This window comes from Quercus lobata, chromosome 12, assembly GCF_001633185.2.
Source record: "Quercus lobata isolate SW786 chromosome 12, ValleyOak3.0 Primary Assembly, whole genome shotgun sequence".
NCBI lineage: Eukaryota > Viridiplantae > Streptophyta > Magnoliopsida > Fagales > Fagaceae > Quercus > Quercus lobata.
This window is the reverse complement of record NC_044915.1, coordinates 12,336,550-12,355,582: the sequence shown is the minus strand read 5'-3', so window position 1 is coordinate 12,355,582 and position 19,033 is coordinate 12,336,550. Positions and strand designations below refer to the sequence as shown.

General features: G+C 34.7%; 1 protein-coding gene across 1 annotated transcript; it reads right to left on the bottom strand.

The window, feature by feature from the left end:
- Positions 1-681: 681 nt before the first annotated feature.
- Positions 682-3,181, bottom strand: LOC115970244. Its single transcript, XM_031089907.1, has 3 exons — positions 3,067-3,181; positions 2,735-2,934; positions 682-1,080 (listed from the first exon to the last, which is right to left on the bottom strand). The coding sequence occupies exons 1-3, from the start codon at positions 3,179-3,181 to the stop codon at positions 682-684; spliced, it is 714 nt and encodes a 237-aa protein (XP_030945767.1).
- Between the last annotated feature and the right edge of the window lie 15,852 nt (positions 3,182-19,033).

Sequence of the window (19,033 nt, the reverse complement as noted above, 5' to 3'; positions counted from 1 at the left end):
TTCCGAGATTAGTGTACGAGAGATCCCAAATTGAGTGACAATATTTTTCCAGAAAAATCTCTTGGCATCTACGTCTCTGACATTTGCCAATGGTTCCACTTCAACTCACTTGGTGAAGTAATCTGTGCCGACTAGTAAATATCTCTTACTCCCTGTTGCCATAAGGAAATGTCGAACAATATCCAAGCCCCATTGAGCAAAGGGCCAAGGGCTGGACAGAGGATTAAGGACCCCTCCTGGTTAATGGATATTTGGGGCAAATATTTGGCACTGGTCATACTTCTTCATATATTCTTGTACTTCCTTCTGCATGTTCGGCCACCAATATCCCTAGGTAAGGGCTCTGTGAAACAGAGATCTGCCTCCTATATGGCTTCTACAAATCCCTTCATGTAACTCCTCTAAAAATAGCTTTGATGTCTCAAGGTGTATGCACAGCAAGTATGGCCTAGAGAAAAAGCATTTGTACAATTTTTGGTCCTCGGATAGCCAAAACCGAGGACCCTTTCTTCACACCTTGTCAACTTCTGACTTCTCCTAGGGAAAAATATCTTCCTTTAAGAATAGCACTATAAGGTCCATCCAGCTAGGCCCCACCCTAATTTGATGGATATGGACCATCTCTCTCGTCACCTCCGTAGGCTTGTACAAGTCTTCAACAAGGATGACCCGGAGTAAACCTTATGTCGAGGAAGTTGCAAGAGTGGTCAGAGAGTCAGCATGCGTGTTTTCACCCCTACGGATATGCAACAAGCTGAAAGACTCAAATCTAGACTGCAGGTGCCTGACCTGATTCAAATATTCTTGCATCCTCACGTCCCTGGCTTCTAACTCCCTTCTCACTTGCCCTACAACCAACCTTGAATTTGAGAATATCTTTACTGTCTTTCCGCCTATTTTTTGAACCATGGCCATCCCCACCAGTAGAGCCTCATATTCAGCCTCGTTGTTGGTGGCTGAGAAACCCAATCTCATGGATTTCTCAATAGTGATTTTCTCAGGAGATATTAGAACTAACCCTACTCCGAATCCCCTTTGATTTGCTGCACCATCAATGTGTACCCTCCAAGATAATGGCTCCTGTAGTGAGACCATGCCAACTAATTTTCCATCCACGTTCTATCTCTCAATTTTTTCTTCAAATGGGGTTTCAGCAAACTCGGCCACCAGATTAGCGAGGACTTAACCCTTGACAGAGGTGCGAGGCATGTACTTGATATCAAAAACCCCTAGGATCGTACCCCACTTGGCAATCCTCCTTGTGTAATCAGCACTCTGAAGAAGAGATCTGAGTGGGAGTTGGGTGAGGATAACAACTGTGTGTGATTGGAAATAGTGGAGGAGCTTACGTATAGCATGCACCATTGCCAAAATGGCCTTCTCCAATGGTAAGTAACGGACTTCAGCCTCATGTAGTGACTTACTCACATAATAAACTAGGCCTCTATACACCACTATCAACCCGTACAAACACCAGGCTCACTACATGGGAAGCCACAGCAATGTAAGCAAACAAAAGCTCTTCTACCTTAGGCCTAGACATGATGGGTGGCTGAGAAAGGTATTCCTTTAACTGTTGGAAGGCCAGGACGCACTCCTTGATCCATTCAAATCTCTTCCACTTATTTAACAACTGAAAGAAATGCCTACACCTGTCTTCTGACCGAGAGATGAATCAGTTTATGGCAGCAGTCATTCTTGTCAATTTCTGGACCTCTTTAGATTCCGAGATGGCTGTAAGCTATTGATTGCCCTAATTTGGTTGGGATTGACTTCAATTCCGCGGTGGGCAACCATGTATCCCAAGAACTTCCTTGATCCGACACCAAAAGAGCAGTTAGAAGCATTAAGTCGCAACTTGTGCCACCTCAGGATCTCAAAGATATTCCCAAGATCATTAATATGCTCCGATTCCTGCTTACTCTTAACCACCATGTCATCTATATAAATCTCAATATTCCTTCCTAACTGCGGTTCAAACATCCTAGTCATCATCCTCTGATAAGTAGACCTTGCGTTTTTTAGACCAAAGGGCATCACCTTATAGTGGTAATTCCCGATAGAGATGACAAAAACTGTCTTCTCCTGATCATCCAAAGCTAAAAGTATTTGGTGGTATCCTTAAAAGGCATCCAAGAAGCTCATCTAAGGATGGCCCACAATGGCATCCACTAACTAGTCTATTGAGGCATGGGAAAAGGGTCTTTGGGGCAAGCTTTATTCAGATTTGTGAGGTCCACACATACCCGCCACTTCCCGTTCTTCTTCTTCACTCCACTATATTGGCCAAAGTCATTGATTACTATAAGCTTCTCTCAGCAGAGGTTGAGGACTCCACTCCCAACCAACTCCTAATTCGATCTCCAAACAGATATTTCACCTTTAAATTCAGAATGGAGGAAACGGCCCCCAGGGCGTGAAGCTAGGGTCTTTCCATAATGGTCGTGTAGGGAGAATAGGCATCCACTACAATGAAATTCACCTCCACCACCTCTAATCCTGCTTGTACGGGCAATCAAATCTGGCCCTTAGGAATGACAACTTTCCCGTCGAATCTTACCAAAGGTGAATCATAAGCTGTCAAGTCCATAGGTTTCAAGCCCAGCCCGTTGTATAAATTGGGGTACATAATTTCTGCCCCACTGCCTTGATCCACCATCACCCTCTTAATATCATACCCCCCTATCCTGAGGGTAACCACTAGGGCATCATCATGTGGTTATATGGTTCCCACCTTATCCTCCTCAAAGAAACTCATTGCCGGGCGGTTCTCCACCCTGACCCCCTTTGGCTTAGGTTTTGAGTCCTTGGCAGGTAGTCGGGCTACAGACATCATACTGGAGGGGCGAGAGCTGGTTCTCCCTGGAGCCGCAATGATGACATTGATGGTGCCTAAAGGGGGTCTTAAAGAAGCATTCCCCTGAGCCCCTAACCCTGCATAGTCTCTTTGCCCATTAGGCCAATACAAAAACTGTTTTAGCCTTCCATCTCTGACCAGCTACTCCAGATGATTACATAAAGTTTTACACTCCTCAGTGGTATGTCCTCGTTCCTGGTGGTACTGACAATGTAGGCTTTGGTTACGCCTTATGGGGTCTCCTCCCATCTTGTTTGACCATTTGAAGTATAGCTCATTCTTGATCTTCTCTAAGACATGACGTACTGGTTCTCGGAACACCATGTTAACCATCTGAGGAGCCGTGGGCCCAGATTGCCTAACAAAATCCCTTCGAGGTCTATTATTGTTGTATCGATCCGACCTAAAGTCCCTCATCTCCTGAGGGACAACCTTAGCCTTTCTATTCCCTTGTTATTGGTCTTCCTCAACCTTCTTGTACTTATCAATTTGGTCCATGAGCTGGCGTACACTGGTAGCCGGTTTCTTAATCAAAAACTTCCTCAAACCATGCTTGGCAAGTAGGCCGACCTTGAAAGTTCTGATGGCCACATCGTCAAAGTCACTATCTATCTCATTGAACATCTCCCAGTATCTATCCGAGTACGTTTTCAGGGTCTCTCCTTCTCGCATGGCCATAGACAATAGAGAATGTAAGGGCCGAGGAACCCTACTGCATGTAATGAAGCGGGATCCAAAGGTCTGAGTGAGCTCTTTAAAGGAGTCAATGGAACCTGCACCTAATCCATCAAACCACCTCATTGCCACAGGCCCTAAACTGGAGGGGAACACCTTGCACATCAAGGCTTCATTCTTGGAGTGCATAGCCATTCTCTGGTTGAAATGGCTTATATGCTCCACAGGGTCTGTTCGACCATTGTACATGGTGAATATGGGCTGGGTGAACCACCGAGGAAGTCTCCCTCCCTCAATTCTGCGCGTGAAGGGTGATCTAGAAATTTGGTTAACCGCACTGCTCATCGCATCATTTCCCAAGCCTTTGGAAGATGAATTCTTGTTTCTGCACTCATGGTGGTAGTCCTCTACATACGAGAAAGTCTCACTAGGAGGAGTTCTTGATTTGTATCTATAACTACCATCCTTTTCACCATCAGAAGAGAAGTCCGGATTGGAGGGAGTTCGCTTTCGCCGTTCTTGGCATAGCTTTCTCTTTAAACAATCAATCTCCAGTTGCAAGGTTTTGGTATCCTCTTTATGAGAAAGGTGGCTCCTGTTTCGAGACTGGCTCCTACTAGTATGGGTGGTGTGCATGCTAACCTCCTGGTCCTTTCTTCGCTCAAGGTTGACAAAATGATCTTCATGTTGGGACCCCATAAATTCTACTTGTTTTGGACCTGAACCTACCATAATTAAACTTCAAACTCACTAAAACACTTGAAATTTCCCACAGACGGCGCCAATTGTAAGGACACAATTTGAGTCCCTAGCCTAAACAATAAATGAACTTAGACCCAAAAAGCCCAATACAATAAATTTGTAAAAAGTGGGTTGGAAAAATGGGCTTCAATGAATCAGTCAACAATTAAAATGGATTCAGATGACAAGAAAATGTAGATAGAGTAGTTTAATCTAAAGAAAACTGTCATTGGCATAGTCTGAGGAAATCAATTCTTATATATATTTCTCTCAAAGTTGGTTGCAAGTTCAATTCTTGATTGCTACAGTCTTTCTCTCTTAATTTCTTGCCCCTTCTACATCAGGAGTCTCTTACATTATATATCTCTCTTTGAATGATCATGGCCTTCCACATAAATGCGGCCAAAGAGTTAGCTGCAGAGTATTTAATGCGGTGGTAACAGTTTTTTCTTAGATATTTCTCAGCTTCCATTTTGTCCCATACGTTCACAGTGTATATCATTATCAACAGAACTTCCTAGAAAGTCACTCTAGATAATAGAACTCACCTTCTGACCCCTTCTTTGTTTAGCTGAGGAAATACTCCTCCTCAGCCTACCTCTCCCAGCTTTTACAACCATAGCTTGCTCATGAAGTTCTTGGACTTACTTCTCCCTCACTGTTGATTTATTCTCGGACTACTGTGTCTCCTCGGACAAAGCCCAAGGCCCAATATATATTTGGGCCTGCATCCCCACAAGACCAATTCAATAAAAACATTATTATCTTTTGCAACTTGCAAAAATATTTAAATTCAACAATTTGATTTATTGTCTTCTAAAAAAAGCATATGATTTATTGGGTAATATTACTCGGAATAAAAAACCTATGTTCAACTTTTGGTATTCAATTTATGTTCATATGTTTGATTATTTTCATTTTCAAATTTGGTTAGTTTGTGAGGAAATAAAGTGTGCTAGATTGTAATTGGAGAATACTTGAAACATTCACATTCCATTTGTTTCGATAGAAAACCTTGTGTGAAAATAATTTTTCTTGTATTCTAGTATCATAAAAAATGAGTTAAAGGAAAACTATTTTTGGTTAATAGAAAAAGTATAGCTTATTTTTAAATATTATTTTCCACAAATTTTTTTTGGGAAACAACACTATCTCCCTACAAACCAAATAAAGGAAGTTATGAGACTATTTTCCAACTCATTTAATATTACTATCAAATATAGGAAAATGTGATAGTTTTATAGAAAATATTTTTTGAAAAATGACTCATTTTCTAAAAAACATTACTACCAAAACAAACCTAACGTCATTATGGGATAATTTTTTTTTTTACAAACAACTCTCTAATTGATTTTAGACTAAAATATACTTTTAACCCTTCAAGTTTGAATTTTCATTTTTGTGGTGCCTAAACCCAATGGTGCTTCTTTTAGGGACGAAGAATTTGGTCTCCCAATTTATTTGTTGGTAGGTTTCCTTGCGTTCCTACTAGTTGTTGTCTCAAACACTGCCTTGACAGCCCAACCCCCACACATTTGCTATCATAGGCCCAGTTTTAACCTTCACTCTGATTTCCCCTCTCACTCGAAGTTTTTCTCTATCTTTCACCTCTCTCTCTCTCTCTCTCTCTCTCTCTCTATTTGCAAACCACCTCTCCATTCGTCCCATCTACTTTTTTACAGTCTCCCTTTAGCGGGGATCCAAATTATTACTTTTGCATCAGTTCCCATGCAATTCCACTTCTGCCTAGAATCCCAAGGAAACTTATTCCTTTTGAGAATTCTCTTGAAACTTGATCCTAACGCCAAATAGCGTTCGTTAGCGAACTTCCCAAAGGCACTAACCGTGCTTGGGGAATTGACCTGAATTTGATCGTTCCCTCATCGCCGCCTCCCCCCCCCCCCAGGCCTGTTAAGTCGGTATTGGATAACTCGACCCAGATACGGTAGGTTTCCCCAAGGGCCGATCTTACACCCTTGCACTTTTGTCATTGGGCTAGGCTTATCCCTACAATGTTGGCCCAGTTTTAGTTAACTAGGATAGCTTGGTTACCTGGGTCAGCCTTGGGCCTTGGTTACTTGGGCCAATCTTGGTCATTTGTGAGAATCCTACGCAATAGGAGACTTTGAGCTAGCCTAATGTTGTCCAAATATGGAAGGCCCACATGTTGAAGAAGGGTCGGTTGGGGGAACTCATTCAAGGGCCTCGGCTCGAGGCCAAAGGAGGTTGGCAAATAGAAAGAGAGAGAGAGAGAAGTGAAAGATAGTGAAAATCTTCGAGTGAGAAGGGAAATCAGAGTGAAGGTTAAAACTGAGCATGTGACAACAAAGGTGAGGGGGTTGGGCTGTTAAGGTAGCGTTTGAGGTAACAACTAGTAGGAACAGAAGGAAACCCACCAACAAATAAATTGAGAGCCCAAATTTTTCGTCCTTGAAAGAAGCACCATTGGGTTTGGGCACCACAATTTTAATTAACTAAATTGAATTCTTATGTCAAAATGGTGTTTTAGTTTATTTCCATTACTAATATGGCCCCTAAGAGATATAAAAATAAAATAAATAAAAGCACGGCATCATTCATTTTGGTGATATATAATGGTAAAATTTATTACATAGATAAATAAGACTAGTTTAAAAACTAGTATTATGCCCGTGCGATGCACAGCTTAATAAAAAATATTTTGATAATATAATTAAATTTAATAACAAATCAAATAAAAAAGAATTAATTCAAAATTTAAGATTAAAAAATAAATTGTACTTGTACACTTAAAAGAAATTTATTTTTTATTTTTTATTTTGATATTTAAATCATTTGTTTTAGTGTTGATTTCATTCAAATGGTTATAAGTTATATCAACCCTAAACCAGCATATATATCCATATGTAACATTCTAAATTAATAATAAATAAAAATATAATACTCTAACTTAATGTAACATTCTAATTTACTAATAAATAATTATAACACCTTAACTTAAAGTAATGTTTGTAATTGTATTGTATTTTTGCCTTTAAAAACACATATATTATTTTTATCATTAAAAAAAAAAAACAATTACATGTTTGACAGCAAATTTTGATTTTAATTAAAGAATATAGATTACATGGAACAAAGCACCAAACAAAAGTCATAATAAATTAAATCCATAATAAAATATTGATGTCAACAACAAATAATCATGTAATAAGAAATTAAAAAATACAAATATATTGCTTGCTATATTGACTTCTAAAAAAACATTAAAAGGTGCGATCAGACATAGAATTTTAGCCTATCTATAAAACTTGTTGATAAAAATCATATTATATATAATAAAAATGCAACAAATACACAAAATCTATTTAATTTGATGAAAGAAAAAAAATAACTTGCAAGGTTGTAGGTAGGGCAGAGAAGAGAAAGGAAGAATATAACAAATAATTGTAAAATACGTTGTAGAAATAATGAAACATCAAAAAACTGTGTGTAGATAGTGGGAATTTTAGGTTGTGAAGAAGATGATATGAACAAAAAAAAAAGTAGTTTAGGTGAAACTCAAATACTTTTTCTTTTTTTTTTACTTTATTATTAGGAAAAAGATGACATAAGATGCAAATTTATCCATAAAAAATAAAAAAATAAAAACACGTAGGAAAAAAAAAATCAAGTTCTATCTTTTATTCCTTTTACGTTTTTTAAAGAAATGTAGGGAAAAAAATGCAAGTTCTATCTTTTTTCTTTTTTCTTTTTTTACGTTTTTTTATCTCTCTTTTTAATTTAAATTCTATCCTTAGGTAATTCTGTTTTATTGATTTTAGGGTTTGTTGATAACATTTTAGATAGACACAATTGTTATAGTTCTAAATCAAATACTACTTTCTTTCATTACTTGATTTGTCATATTTATCCAAAAAATATGTATATATCTATTCTTAAAATCTAAAAATTTATTAAAATTTCTACAATTTGGTGAAGTCACGTGGTGGTTGCACGGTTTTATGATAAAATTTATAGAATATATGTAAAAATAATTATTATATTTTAATAATTATTGTGACAAAATAAATAATTCTTATGAATAAATAAATAATTCTTATTAGTTGTGTTATAATATTATTTTTAGTTACATGTATCAAACTATTTGCACATGAATTTTGCATTTAATGAATCTACATATGATTACAAACCTTTCTTAGGATATGCTTGAAATCTTTTATGACAAACCTTTAAAAAAATCAAGAAGAAAATTAAATTGAATTAAATAAAAAAAAAATAGAACCATATAGATTGTAAAGTTGCATATGAGTCTATGACCGCTTTAATTTTTTTTTTTTTTTTAAAAGCTATCATTTCAACTTTGATTTTACTATTTTAGTCAAATAAGCTTGATAATTGCAAAGGAAAAAAACCCTATTTTATAGTGATGGCTCAAGAGTAAAAATAATCGATGCACAAAAAAATTGATATTGGAAGAATGATGACTTTTTAAAGATTATGAAAATTCAGGAATTAGAGTTCCAAAATTTTGCAATTAAAAACCAAAATAAAAAATGATTAATGAAAATTTGTTGGGGATAAAAAATTATACTAATAATTAGAAAAAAATATTAATTAATGTTGCAAACCAATACATAATACTATGCATACTTTACACAAATAAGTATTAAGTGATAATATTCAAAATATAAATATAAAAAAAGAAAAGAAAAAGGGAACAACATGAATAAATCCAATTTGAAAAAATAAATTTCATTTTGTTTTAAAAAATTATATAAAAAATCCTATTAACTTAATAGTGGTGTATTTAAATGATCCAAAAAAAAAAAATAAAGCATATACTTTTGTGCCTAATCACATCTAGCAAATAATAAAGCATTCAAAATATTGAAAGACAATTTAAATTCATGTATGCTTGCATGAGATTTAAAAAAGTTATAATCTGTTTAGAATTTTAAGGTTATCTAAAGAAGAGGAAGGAGAAGTAAGACTCAATGTAACTTATTTTTTAAAGTTATCTAAAGATGATTTATATACGATTTAAAATATATATATATAAATATATATATATATATATATATCATATCATATTATATCATATTATATATAATAAAAGTTGGGCTTAGACGCCGTGGTTGCACCAAGTGGCGGCACCAAATTGCAGAAATTTTCTTAAATTTTTTTATTTTAAGAATAGATATATACATATTTTTTGGATAAATATGACAAATCAAGTAAGGAAAGAAAGTAGTATTTGATTTACAACTATAACAGTTATATCTATCTAAAATGTTATCAACAAACCCTAAAATCAAAAAATAGATATATATTTTTTTTGTCCTTATCTTTTTCTCCTATAATTTCTAAGATGATAAAAATTTTAACTTTTATGAATTATTAATAATTTTTACTCTCTTGCGTCTCCAAGTTTATTCAACAACTTTAGATTAGATCATAAAGAATTATTTGATGGAGGCTTATCAATCTGAAATGCTAAAATCATATTTATCTCCAAGAACAATTCAATGAAAGCTAATCAATATGAAATGTTAAAATCATAAATATTTCCAAATATATCCAGAACTCTTCTATTACTAGAATTATTCTGAAACTAGAAAACCAAGTTATCTGTTTCTATTTAGAAAACGAACGGAGGCTTTTGCACTAGAAGTAGAAATCTATTTTGCCCAAGAGGAGCAAGGAGCACATTGCTTTTTCAAGCGGTCAAACCAACGAATCAATTGGGCCTCTTGGACACATGATACAGAACATCTTTCATGGCTTGCCATGGTTTCAATCTTAGAAAACAATCAGGTGGCACATGAACTTGCTTAGCTTCAGTCATCTATTATATGTATTTTGTTGCAGTTTTTTCAAAGCCTTTTGTACTCTGTCTAATCTTTTGAAGTTTGTGCATATATTGTTGATTTTTTTCCCTTGGTCACTTCTTTTATACTCTTTATATGGATCCAATGCAAGCATGCATAAAATTAAAGTTTAATTTTGTGGTTAGAAGCTTTAGATTTATTTTCTTTATGTGGTGCTCATTACAAGGAATTTTTTTTTTTTTTTTTTAATTCCAGCTATTAAATCAATTCTAAAAGTTTACCCTAATGCTTTGACAATGTTTTAGATAGACACAAATTTTAATTGTTATTATCAACTTTTTTATATATGCACTGTAAGGTCTTAGAAAACATATCACAGATGAGGCACATCAGTAAAGATGCAAAGATGGTTGTAACAAGTTTGATAGATTGGAGTTTTCGGCACACATTCTTGCACAATATTCACAACACTTGGATTGTTTTAGAGCTTAATTAAAAGATATAATAGATTGTATTGCCCATATTGTTAACTAGGAAGCTACTGCATTTGTTTTAATGATCTACTATTCTCTTTGTAGTTTAAGTTTTATTCTCTATTGTTTAGCATATTGTATCTCTTCGTAGTTAAAGCTTTATCATCCCTTTGAAAAAACTTATTTAGGTGAACTAGATAGCAAATATCATACTAAGCAGGTTTTTTTTTTTTTTTTTTTTTTTGTGCTACTTATTTTGTTTTGTTAATAATTACACAGAGAGGTTGAGATCAAATAATAGAGATTATTGTTCACAGGCCAAAAATGACCTACTATTGAAAGGTATAACTTCTCAATTCTCACCATATCTCAATGCTATATTTTCAATTGTGGATGAAAACTTATTACCAATGTCTTAACTCTTAGTTTTTCTCAACCAAAAAAAAAAAAAAACTTGAAGTTTATATATATATACACATCCTCTTTGTTTATTATAATTTTTTGGTAGGGTGAAAATCACTCAAGTTTTGGTGTCTTCTCCCATGCTTTCAAGGAAAAAAATTAAATTTTCATGTAAGTCTCTCTACTTCAAATTCTTAAATGCTTATAATTTAAATTGTTCTTAATTATTGAATTAATGTTTCCACTTAAATATGCTTTCAATCATTTTTTGGATATTTTTTAATTACTAAATTTAAGGTTTTTCCATTTAAATATTACTTGAGCCTTAAATTTTAGGTATCTCCTTTCATATTAGTTGCAAGTTATCTACCATCTTCCACTCAATTATTTTATATATATATATATATATATATATGCCTTTTATAATACATTAGTCTTACACAATATACATTCATTATATAACTTAAAAGTAAAATAATAATTTATTTTTATTATCTATTTTATAGTTTACATATGAATTTTGATTAAACTGTTTTGATTTTAAGAATAGATATATACATAGTTTTTGGATAAATATGACAAATCAAGTAATGAAAAAAAGTAATATTTCATTTACAACTATGACAGTTGTGTCTATCTAAAAGAATTACCTAAGGATAGAATTTAAACCAAAAAAAGAGAGGAAAACAAAAAAGTACTAATATAATAATCTCATGTCATGAATCGTGATTATGCTAATGGCTAAGTGCTTATCTTTTATTTGCTACAATCTTCTTCATCACTCTAATTTATTCTTATCATTAAATAAAATTAGATTAACATTATTTTTTATTTGTTAGGATATATTTCTTAAATTAAGGAATAATATTTAACATACAAAAATTTAATTTAGATAATATTTATCCTCTAATTAACATTATTTTTTATTTATTTATCAGAATATCAAGCTACAAAACTTGATTATTAAGGGATAAGCACAATCCAAATACTTCAAGAGGTGATTAATATAAATCTATCTCAAGAAACAGTATATATCTCCAATAATTTGATAATCTCTATCTATAAAAAAAAAAAAATTTGTATACATCTCTATTAATTTGATAATTTTTATGTTGATGACATTAAAATATATATATATATATATATACATATATATAAATTCTTTATAGTTATTGTAGGAGCTTAAGAATTCTTGCCTTTGGTTTTGGCATTTTTGGCTTGATTGCCTAGCCTTGCCTTTGGCTTGAATTCCCTTGTCCCACATTGGAAGGAAAGCTTCCCTCTTCATGCCATATAAGGCATGAACCAATGGTTGAAGAGTACCACTAGTTTGGTTAACCATACTAGTGGTACTCTTCAACCATTGGTTCATGCCTTATATGGCATGAAGAGGGAAGCTTTCCTTCCAATGTGGAACAAGGGAATTCAGGCCAAAGGCAAGGCTAGGCAATCAAGCCAAAAATGCCAAAGCCAAAGGCAAGAATTCTTAAGCTCCTACAATAAAAGGATCCTTTTGGTTACTTGTTAGCTGCCCTCGTTGATACGTAATATTGTTTGTTAATTCTGCGCTGATTCATTTTAACATGTACGAATATTTATGCATGCAATACATTTATTATCATGTTTCAAAACCCTAGCTTACTTGCACCCGCGGAGCCTTTAGACTCATTTCTAACCCTCGTTCAACGAAGATATAGGCACCATTTTCGACGTCATGCATAGTAGCTAAGTCTTGCTTAGTGCCCAGTTTTTTCATCCAAGTAGTTGGTTTCCCCATAGGTTTGAGTCCGAGGACCATGCAATACCTTGGTTCTGTCCAAAACTCAGTTTTGTCATCCAAGTAGTTGGTTTCCCCACAGGTTTGAGTCCGAGGACCATGCAATACCTTGATTTTGTCCAAAACTCAGTTTTTTCATCCAAGTAGTTGGTTTTCCCATAGGTTTGAGTCCGACGACCATGCAATACCTTGGTTCTGTCCAAAACTCAGTTTTCTCATCCAAGTAGTTGGTTTCCCCATAGGTTTGAGTCCGAGGACCATGCAATACCTTGGTTCTGTCCAAAACCCAGTTTTCTCATCCAAGTAGTTGGTTTCCCCATAGGCTTGAGTCCGAGGACCATGCAATACCTTGGTTCTGTCCAAAACCCAGTTTTCTCATCCAAGTAGTTGGTTTCCCCATAGGCTTAAGTCCGAGGACCATGCAATGCCTTGGTTCTGTCCAAAACTCAGTTTTTTCATCCAAGTAGTTGGTTTCCCCATAGGTTTGAGTCCGAGGACCATGCAATACCTTGGTTCAGTCCAAAACTCAGTTTTTTCATCCAAGTAGTTGGTTTCCCCATAGGTTTGAGTCCGAGGACCATGCAATACCTTGGTTCTGTCCAAAACTCAGTTTTCTCATCCAAGTAGTTGGTTTCCCCATAGGTTTGAGTCCGAGGACCATGCAATATCTTGGTTCTGTCCAAAACTCAGTTTTTTCATCCAAGTAGTTGGTTTCCCCATAGGTTTGAGTCCGAGGACCATGCAATGCCTTGGTTCTGTCCAAAATTCAGTTTTCTCATCCAAGTAGTTGGCTTCCCCATAGGTTTGAGTCCGAGGACTATGCAATATCTTGGTTCTATCCAAAACTCAGTTTTTTCATCCAAGTAGTTGGTTTCCCCATAGGCTTGAGTTCGAGGACCATGCAATGCCTTGGTTCTGTCCAAAACCCAGTTTTCTCATCCAAGTAGTTGGTTTCCCCATAGGCTTAAGTTCGAGGACCATGCAATGCCTTGGTTCTGTCCAAAACCCAATTTTCTCATCCAAGTAGTTGGTTTCCCCATAGGTTTGAGTCCGAGGACCATCCATAGGTTTGAGTCCGAGGACCATACAATACCTTGATTCTGTCCAAAACCCAGTTTTCTCATCCAAGTAGTTGGTTTCCCCATAGACTTGAGTCCGAGGACCATGCAATGTCTTGGTTCTGTCCAAAACCCAGTTTTCTCATCCAAGTAGTTGGTTTCCCCATAGGCTTGAGTCCGAGGACCATGCAATGCCTTGGTTCTGTCCAAAACCCAGTTTTCTCATCCAAGTAGTTGGTTTCCCCATAGGTTTGAGTCCGAAGGACCATGCAATACCTTGGTTCTGTCCAAACTCAGTTTTGTCTCCAAGTAGTTGGTTTCCCCATAGGTTTGAGTCCGAGGACCATGCAATACCTGGTTCTGTCCAAAACCAGTTTTCTCATCCAAGTAGTTGGTTTCCCCATAGGTTTGAGTCCGAGGACCATGCAATACCTTGGTTCTGTCCAAAACCAGTTTTCTCATCCAAGTAGTTGGTTTCCCCATAGGTTTGAGTCCGAAGACCATACAATCCCTTGTTCTGTCCAAAACCCAGTTTTCACATCCAAGTAGTTGGTTTCCCCATAGGCTTGAGTCCGAGGACCATGCAATGCCTTAGTTTTGTCCAAAACCCAGTTTTCTCATCCAAGTAGTTGGTTTCCCCCATAGGCTTGAGTCCGAGGACCATGCAATGCCTTGGTTCTGTCCAAAACTCAGTTTTTTCATCCAAGTAGTTGGTTTCCCCATAGGTTTGAGTCCGAGGACCATGCAATACCTTGGTTCTGTCCAAAACCCAGTTTTCTCATCCAAGTAGTTGGTTTCCCCATAGGCTTGAGTCGAGGACCATGCAATGCTTGGTTCTGTCCAAAACCCAGTTTCTCATCCAAGAGTTGGTTTTCCCATAGGTTTGAGTCCGAGGACCATACAATACCTTGTTCTGTTCAAAACCAGTTTTCTCATCCAAGTATTGGTTTCCCAGGCTTGAGTCCAGACCATGCAATGCCTTGGTTCTGTCCAAAACTCAGTTTTTTCATCCAAGTAGTTGGTTTCCCCATAGGTTTGAGTCCGAGGACCATGCAATACCTTGGTTCTGTCCAAAAAACTCAGTTTTTTTCATCCAAGTAGTTGGTTTCCCCATAGGTTGAGTCCGAGGACCATGCAATACCTTGGTTCTGTCCAAAACTCAGTTTTCTCATCCAAGTAGTTGGTTTCCCCATAGGTTTGAGTCCGAGGACCATGCAATACCTTGGTTCTGTCCAAAACTCAGTTTTTTCATCCAAGTAGTTGGTTTCCCCATAGGTTTGAGTCCGAGGACCATGCAATACCTTGGTTCTGTCCAAAACTCAGTTTTCTCATTGCGTGGGACCTTGGCTTTAGGGGAGTTAGCTCCTCGGCCGAGCCCCTAGAATTATCCATGCGATTAACGCTACCAAGCGTAGGCCCTTGTCAAGAAGCGTAACCCCTAGCGGAACTTTACACTAAAACTCTATAACCAGTTGTTAGAAATGACAAAGGAACTCTCTCGATCTACCGCCTATGCCAACACACAAGCCTTCCCCACAGACGGCGCCAAAAAAATCATTGGTTCATGCCTTATATGGCATGAAGAGGGAAGCTTTCCTTCCAATGTGGGACAAGGGAATTCAAGCCAAAGGCAAGGCTAGGCAATCAAGCCAAAACTGCCAAAGCCAAAGGCAAGAATTCTTAAGCTCCTACAATAAAAGGATCACCATACTAGTGGTACTCTTCAACCATTGGTTCATGCCTTATATGGCATGAAGAGGGAAGCTTTCCTTCCAATGTGGGACAAGGGAATTCAAGCCAAAGGCAAGGCTAGGCAATCAAGCCAAAAATGCCAAAGCCAAAAGCAAGAATTCTTAAGCTCCTACAGTTATCAACCACGTTCTCTTTTTCTCTCTTTTATTTTATTTTTTAAAAAAAAAATTTATATGTTACGTTATGTTGAATCAACTCTTTTTTCTTTTCTTTTTTTCTTTTTTTTTCATTCTATTCATATGACATTTTTTTAATTCCAATTTTTATGGGATAAAAACAAAAACATTGATTAGATATCTTTAATTTCAATAAGATTTAAATGAATTATATTTCAAATGGAACTCTACCAATATATATAACCCTATATATCTTTTTTGGAGTGAAGCTTATTTCAATATGTGAATGTCTAAATCTCATGATAATGCAAGTATGCATTCTTTCTTCATTTATTATTATTATTTTCATTTTGTTTATTTTCTTTAGTGTTATTATTGGTTTTTTTTTTCTTCATGTGATTTTAATTAATGAATTCAAAACATTGTCAAGTTTCTAAAGGCTCCTTCTTTGTTTTTGTAATTTGTTTTTATTAAATTGATTAGGTTTTGTGTATCGATTGCCTTTTTTTTAAACTAATTTTCTTAACTTTGATCTAATTTATATGCTTAGGGTTAGGGTTATGGTCTTAGAATTAATGATTAAATATGGTTAGAATTAATAGATTAATTTTAACAATTTTCTTATTTGATTTTTATGTTACATCAAATTATCAAGATGTTTTACACGTATATTCTTGAATTATTAACTTTAATTTTAATTTATAATATTATCAAGATTATATTAATTTTCGATTTATCAATTGTTTAGTAAGTTTTTTTAAAATAATTATCAATTTAAAATTCAATTTGGAATTATCAATTTAATTTAGTATTAGGAAGAAATCTTACCCCTTATTTTAGTGAGATAATTACTTACATTTGATAATTTTTTCTTTTATCTTTATTGAATCTATTAAAATATGTAATTATTTATACGTTTATTTTATAAGCTTTTTCATAAAACCGTGCAACGCACGGGCTTATAACTAGTATATATATATTTTAGGCACCTAATTTGAAATTTTTTTGATAAAAAGGTGTCATCCGTATCAATTAACGTAGGCCTGGGCCTTATGTGTATCAATTAGTTTGAATTCTACATTAACGTTAATCATAATTCTATATTAAATTTTAGTGTTTATCCAAAGAATAAAAAAGTGAAGGAAGGGATTGGATAAAGAGTTTGGATTGTAATCAAATTAAAGTTTTTAATCAATTTAGAAATTATAGGAGAAGAAAATAACAACAAAAAGAATTTATATTTATTAGTTAGATTGATATTAGATTTTTTTTATGTTAAAATTAATATATAAAAAAATATTCTTACTTGAAGCAGTATTTTTTTTAGAGATAAAAATGAATTAGAGTCTTGATTTTTTGAATTAGAGATAAGAATGAATTAGAATCCTGATTAATCTAATATTAATTTGCAATTTTTTTTAGACATGAATTAGAGTCCTGATAGTATACTATTTCTTTTTAGTTCTTTAAAAATCTAAAAATTTAATAAAATTTCTATAATTTGGTGAAGTCACGTAGCACAACCATGACTTCTAAACCCAACTTTTATTATATGTAATATAATATAATATGATGTAATCAAATTTATTAGATTAAAAGAAAAACAAATCCCAAATTTAATAGATCAAAAATGAAAATAACTTAAAAGCTATATTTTTCTTTAAAAATTGTAATAATTTAGTTAGTGTTTATTTTAATTGAAAAATCTTATTTGTCCCTTATCCGTAAGATTATCTATTCCCCAAAATAAAAATGGTTAAGTTTTAACTACAAGGAAAGTGTACGAAGCGTCTTTCTGAAAAAAAGAAAAAAGAAAAGGAAAGTGTGAAGCGAGCCCACACGTGCAGCAGTGGCTTCATGAAGAATAAGAAACGTGGAGTAGCACACGTATGGCGACAGCTAGCTGTGTTCTGTGTCTTCACTCCTAGACACGCATTGGTTCTACGGAAATTGTAAAATCACTATTATGTTGACGTCATGTTCACAAAAAGTTCCTGGCGGCGTTCTTGTCAATAATCCAGGTGTCAGATGTGATAGTATGGCTTCCTCTAATTTTGACTACCCTTAACCAATAGCTTTGATTATTCTTTAACCTTTGATGCACAGATTTCGAAAGAATCGGACCCTGTAGGATTTATTGGCAAAAGTTTTTTTTTTTTTTTTTTTTTGGGCAGGCAGGTATTAAATTACTTTTAGATTCATAATAAAAGTGAATTTCTATTTAAGTGGTTAGGTACTGAATTTTGAGAGAGAAATTTAAAAATAGTATCTAAAATATTGTATTTAATTTTTTTTTTTGATAATTTAATAATTGAGAAGATAGGAATATGAATTTTTAAATGTCTTAAACATCAAAATGTGTTAATTGATTGAACTACAAAATTCTTGACAAATTATTAGCAAAAAGATAATAATTTTAGAATACCTTTAAATAATTTGGAGTAATGTTTTTACAATATATAAATTTTATAATTGTTAAATTGATTGATTATTATTGATTCCCCCTATGGCTTATTATTTTTTTTTTTAAACTTTAATTATCCTATCAATAATAATTTAAACACTTTTAAATAACAATAATTTTATTGTAAATTATATTGTGATTCTGTAGCAATTGAATAATTGGATGAATCTTTGGCTAGAGCAGCAGAGGTGGCCAATTTGGTTAGTAATGGGAATCAATCCACAATTAGAAACAAAATCCAAGTGAGGTGGCTGAATCCCCTGAGTAATTGGTTCAAGTTAAAATCTGATGGTTCGGCAAGGGGAAATCCAGGCTTGGCTAGCGGTGGAGGGCTTATTCGTAATGAGAAAGGTGAGTGGGTAAAAGGGTATGCCCGAGCCATTGGTATCACGACTAGTGTTGCTGTAGAGCTTTGGGCTTTACGGGATGGTATTCGCCTTTGCATTGCTCTCAAGCTTCCAGCTATGGAGATCGAGTTGGATGCCAAGGTGGTTATTGATTTAGTGAGGAAAGAGTCCAACAACCTGAACGGCCTTGATGCGCTTGTGGCTGATTGCAAAGAGGGGCTGAAGAAGATTTCGAATGTTAGACTTCTGCACTGTTTCAGAGAAACTAGTAAGTGTGTCAACAACTTAGCTAGGCGAGGTGCTATGTTGGACCAATATTTTACTATTTTTATCCACCCTCCTTCAGAGGTGGATCTGCGTATTAGATTAGATGCCATGGACACTCTGTATGACCGGTTTGTAACTTCCGTTGAGGCTTTTTAGTTTGTTAATGAATTTCCTTTTTACCAAAAAAAAAAATAATAATAATAATAATAATAATTTTTTTTGTTGTCTCTACCCAAAGAAGTATATGACATACGTTTGCAATGTCAATTAAAAAGAAAGAAGCGAAAAAGAAAATGA

Coding starts and splice junctions, on each gene's coding strand:
- LOC115970244 (XM_031089907.1), bottom strand. CDS start 3,181: ATGGTGTTCCGAGAACCAGTACGTCATGTCTTAGAGAAGATCAAGAAT. Junction 2,935..3,066: donor GCGTAACCAAAGCCTACATT/GTCAGTACCACC, acceptor GAGACTATGCAG/GGTTAGGGGCTCAGGGGAAT. Junction 1,081..2,734: donor GTTTCTTTGAGGAGGATAAG/GTGGGAACCATA, acceptor GTCTCACTACAG/GAGCCATTATCTTGGAGGGT.